The sequence below is a fragment of the Gracilinanus agilis genome, unplaced genomic scaffold, assembly GCF_016433145.1.
Source record: "Gracilinanus agilis isolate LMUSP501 unplaced genomic scaffold, AgileGrace unplaced_scaffold17944, whole genome shotgun sequence".
NCBI lineage: Eukaryota > Metazoa > Chordata > Mammalia > Didelphimorphia > Didelphidae > Gracilinanus > Gracilinanus agilis.
Window position 1 is genome coordinate 1 of NW_025349078.1, and position 5,277 is coordinate 5,277.

At 44.9% G+C, this 5,277-nt stretch overlaps 1 protein-coding gene across 1 annotated transcript; it reads right to left on the minus strand.

Annotated features, from left to right (window-relative positions):
- Positions 1–1,184: 1,184 nt before the first annotated feature.
- On the minus strand, positions 1,185–4,986 carry LOC123254222 (keratin, type I cytoskeletal 15-like). The gene is made up of 6 exons (XM_044683277.1): positions 4,831–4,986; positions 3,973–4,134; positions 3,722–3,847; positions 3,402–3,622; positions 2,370–2,395; positions 1,185–1,300 (listed from the first exon to the last, which is right to left on the minus strand). The coding sequence occupies exons 1-6, from the start codon at positions 4,885–4,887 to the stop codon at positions 1,185–1,187; spliced, it is 708 nt and encodes a 235-aa protein (XP_044539212.1). The 5' UTR covers positions 4,888–4,986.
- Between the last annotated feature and the right edge of the window lie 291 nt (positions 4,987–5,277).

Genomic DNA, 5,277 nt, shown 5'->3' on the forward strand with positions numbered 1-5,277 from the left:
TGACCACTAGACATAATCAATAACTGGAATTACACACTGCTGAATCAGAGAAGACTTCATTGAAGAAAATACCTTTTCACTAGTACTTTGAAGGGAAGAAGAGACTTGACAGGTGAGGAGAGGCATGACTGATAATATGCGAATGTCCAAGGTCTCATAGCATATAAGTCTCAGAGGTGGGATTTGAAACTTCCTGCCTCCAAATTCAGAATTTTGTCTATTCAACCACACTACCCTATTATAGTATGAGAATGAGAGCTAGAAGGGACCTTATAGACTAATGAGTCCAGTTCCCTCACTTTACAGATTTTTGTTGTTGTTCAGGCATGTCCGATTCTTCATGACTCCTTTTGGGGTTCTCTTGACAAAGATACTTGGGTGGTTTTCCACTTCCTTCTCCAGAACATTTGACAGATGTGGAAACTGAGGCAAACAGGGTGAAATGACTTGCCCAGGATCTCATTGTTCGTAAGTGTCTAAGGCCAGGTTTGAACTCAGGAAGATGACTCCAGGCTCAGCACTCTATTCTGCAATATCTAGCTGACCTTTACAAATTTTACAGAAGCCTAATGACTTGTACATGGTGACATAGCTTATAAGTTTCTGATAGGGGCCCTGAGCCCAGGTTTTCCTGACTTTCAGTCTAGTAGCCTATCCTCTAAACCCTGATGTCTCTCTATTATATATAATACATGAAGAGGCACCATTCCATTAGGCAGCAATATTTACCGACAAAACCCTGGAAATTCCCCCAGAATAAGAGCTCAATAAAGGTTAAGAAAAAAGGGAAGGGAGAAAAGACTGTGTGTGAACCTCATCTTAGTTCAGTAATTCCATAACCCTCCATGAACACCAGTTCAAGAAAAGCTGGACCCACAGCAAAAGAGGATTTGCAAAAGAAAGAAAAAAAAACTTTATTTCACAGAAAGAAACAGCACAGTTGAGCACTGGTTACAAAATACAATCGCTTCCCCTAGCTTCCACCCTAGGAATATACTGCTGAAAAAGGAGGTATAGTGGGATGGGGAGAAAGGAGAGGAGAGAAACAATAAGAGTATGACAGGTTCTATGTTTGCCATCCCACTCCCAGGGCAAGGACTGGACTTTCCTTCCTCCTCCCCATTGGGTGCTTGTGCTCTCAGCCCGTCAGGTGAGGGACTTCCTTATTCTCCTGAAGTGAAGATTTAGATTTCCCTTTTTCGGGAAGAAACCACCTTCCCATCCACTGACTCCTCCATGTTGATGCGGATTCTGCTGCTGCTGCTACTGCTGCTGCTACCACCACCTCCACTAAGGGAACCTATAGGAAAATGAGAGAGAGAAGGAATGTGAGAGAAAGAGAGACAGAGACAGAGACAGGCAGGAAAGCCCATCTTTCTCCAGTTTCAGGCCAGGTCTTTTGGTCAGATCTGAGAGAACAGGGAGACTCTGAGAGCATCAGCATCCCTGATATGAAACCATTCATTTGTTCACTAAACGTATTTAGAACCTACCCTATATAAGATATTTGGCAAGGGACCGAAGGAAATTCCAATAAGACCGAAGCTCTGCCTTCAGCCATCCCTAAATCTATACATAGGTATAGATGGGATAAAAGGGATGGGATAAACAGATGTCTTGAGAGATGGGCCATTAAAAAAAAAAAAGAATGTGTCTTCTGCATACCATTTTTGAGGTGGGGAACTTAATTGTTACATTTACTAGCACACCATTGGAACAGGTGCTTAACCATTTTGCATCATAGACTTAAAGTTTGGTGAAGCATATGAAACCCTTCTCAGAATAATGTTTTTAAAAGCATAAAATAAAATACAGAGGTCTATAAAAACCATCATATTTTTAAAATATCATAAAAAAACAAACACAGTTATCAAATAATTCAAAAAACAAAGTCGGGGAATCCAGGTTAAGAGTCCCTGGTCTTGATGTCTAACTAGGGAGAAAAAAAACAAACACAGAGTAGGACTGTCACTTCTTTAGTACTGGAAGATCTTCCCTTCTCACTAATAATCATCTAGCCCTACTCCCTTCATTTCAGCCTAGTATCTCTCATTGTGTATGCTATTGGCTTAATAAGTGTTGAATAAATGAATGAATATCTCTCAGTTGGAGAAAAAGGGAATGAATGAGTGAGTGAATGAATGAACAACGTCTCTCACTTGGAAGAGGGGGGATCAGAAGGAGAAATAGAAGCCTATTAGAGAAGAAAATGTAGATCATAGGAGAAGCCACTTCATAATGAAAATAGGCACAAAGATGCCTCCAATGTTCTGCCTCGCGGGCTTCTGGGAAAAAATCCATAGCCATTTCCACATTTCCCCAAACCTCATCCAGCCCTTGCCCAAGCAAGACACGTCAAATGCCTTTACCTTCTCTGGTACTGAAGCCAACCATCCTGGAAAAGAGGAAAGGGGAAGATTTCGTTCAATATATATTATGAACTACTCACTATGAGCAAAGCCCTATGTGAGATCTCCTGGGATAAAGTTCAGTATAGTCACTTTCTTTCAGGATGGCATATTATATTCTTTTTCTGTGAAGTACCTAATGCAAGTATTATTGATCCCATTTTATGGATATGTAAATTGAGGTTCAGACTTGTTAAATGATTTATAGATTCATAAGATTTGGAACTCCAAGGGATAATAGAGAACATTTAACCCAATTCTCCAATTTCATAGTTGAGGAAACAGAGACACAGAGAGATTAAATACTTTTCACACAGCCATAAAGCTAGTATATGTTGGAGTCCAGACTCAAACCCATCAACTGGGGATAAGGACAAGTGGTCATGTCCTACTTACTGGAGTCTACATGGGCAAGAGTGGAGCAAAAGGCATTCCAAACTTTGAGGAAACTTAAATGGCCCAGTCGATAGAGTACTGATCTTAGAGTCAGGAAAACCTGACTTCAAACCCTGCCCTCAGACATTTACTAGCCATGTGATCCTAGGCAAGTCATCTACCTCTCTAGGCCTCGGTTCCCTCATTTGCAAAATGAATGGTTGGGGTTTTGATGGCCTCAAAGATCCCTTCTTACTCTAAGTCTAGAACCTTATGTCTTCATTTCCAATCAGTATGGTGCAGTGGGAAATCTACTGGAAAAGGAGTCAAAAGAAATCTGACTCAGTCCTGGATCTTCCCCGTAAGACATTTTCTTGCTCCTGGCCATAGTTTCCTCATCTATAAATTGAAAGGGTTGGCCAAATCTTTTTAAGTTCCCAGTGCCTTGAGGTCCTAAAACTCTTCTCTCCAAAAGAGTTGGGACCATCCAAACCAGTTCCCTCAATTTAGGCCTCTCTCTAGATGGGATTCTCAAACCCCTCCCCTCTGACGTCCCCGCTTGAAGAAAAAATCAGCACCCCACTGATGGTTCCACCAGGAGTATAGCCTTTTGCCTACTTTGAGTCCTGGCCCTCCAGCAGGTTACGGTAGGTGGCGATCTCCTGCTCCAGCCGGGTCTTGATGTCCAGCAGGATCTGGTACTGCTGGTTCTGACATTCCATCTCATTCCGGAGCTCACTCAGCTGGGCCTCGATGTTGCTGATCAGCCCTTGGATCTGCTGCAGCTGGGTGGCATAGCGGCACTCTGTCTCTGCCAAGGAGCTCTCCAACCCTGCTTTCTGATGAAGCAAAGGAGAGGAAAGCATGAAAAGGGCCTGACTGGTGACCGGGATGCAGGCAAGAGGGAGCTTCGGGAAAGGAGGGGAGGGGGTGCCTACCATGCTGAGCTGAGACTGCAGCTCGATCTCCAGCCCCTGGAGCGTGCGTCTCAGGTCAGTGATCTCCGTCTTGCTAGTCTGGATCATTTCTGTGCTGGAAGCCACCTCTTTGTTCAGTTCTTCAGTCTGCAAGAATCCCACAAAGATGGATAAACCCCATCCCAAGGGTGGCTGCCTGAGGCAGTCTGTTCCCAAAAGACCACCAAGAAGCACTGAAGGTCTCAAGCAGGGGGTCTTGCATATAGATTCACCTTGCTGAAGAACCAGGCCTCAGCTTCTCGCCGATTCTTATCTGCAATGGCTTCATATTGCTCTCGCATCTCAGAAAGCACTCGGGTCAGGTCTACTCCTGGGGCTGCATCCATCTCCACGTTGACCTGGCCCACCATCTGGTTCTGGTATTCTTTCATTTCCTGAAGGGATGGAAAGAAGGACTGAGTGGGCATCCTGCTTCCAGCCCTGGAGGTTAGGAATAGGGAAAGGGAGAATGGATTCTTGGGGCATCTCGCCATCTCATTCATGGACTGGGAGAGAATGTGTTTCTTCCCTCAAAGACAGGGAAGGGGGCCAATCATCGAAGTCTGCAGAGAGGGAAACCGAAACATAGCTGTTTACTCAAGGTTATTTCCCAGTTCAGTGACCCAGCAGTATTGGCCACCTTCATTCCCCATTTATACCTGAGCAAGTCTAGGTATAAATGTCCTGCTTGGACCTAAGAGAACCCTGGCCACCCAAATCTCTCTGTTTGGGCATGCCTTGTGGCGACATTCCTGAAGAGCTGAGCTCTTCCTCCAGGCTGTGGCTGCTGCAAAGAAACACAGCCTGGCTGAGTGAAATGGGACCATTCAGAAACCATCCTGCTGTCCTCGAATTCGAGATCATCCCCTGGATCCCTCCTATGTAGTACTGCACAAGGTGGAAAAGGCTGGGTTAAAGGTCTACTGTTCAAATACTAGTTGTCCCAATTTCTACCTATGTGACTTTGGGCAAGTTGACCTAAGGATCACTAATTCTAAATTCTCTTCCAACTCTAAATCCAAATCTTTGCTCCTATTGGGTGAAGGATTAATTGGCCGCAGGCCATTCTTCTCACTGTCTCTTCCTCTCACCTCCTCATGGTTCTTCTTAAGGTAGGCCATTTCCTCATTCAGGGTCTCAATCTGCATCTCCAGATCAGCCTTGGCCAGGGTCAATTCATCCAGCACCCTGCGCAGGCCATTGATGTCAGCCTCTACACTCTGACGTAGGGCCAACTCATTCTCATACCTGAGAGATTAGAAAAGGTTCAGAGCAGGGAATAATGGGGGAGCTATATTTCTTGGAGGGAAGGGAAAGGAAGAGAAGGAGGAAGAAAGGAAGGAAAGAAGAAGGGGAAAAGGGAGGGAAAGAAGGAGGAATGGAAGAAGGGAGGGAAAGAAGGAAGGGGGGCGAGGGAAGGGAAGGAGGAAGGAAGGAGGGAAAGAAAATGGGAGGGAGGAAGAGAAAGAGGAAGGAAGGGAGAAAGAGGAGGGAAGGAGGGGAAAAGGGAGGAAAAGAAGAAGGAATGGAAAAAGGGA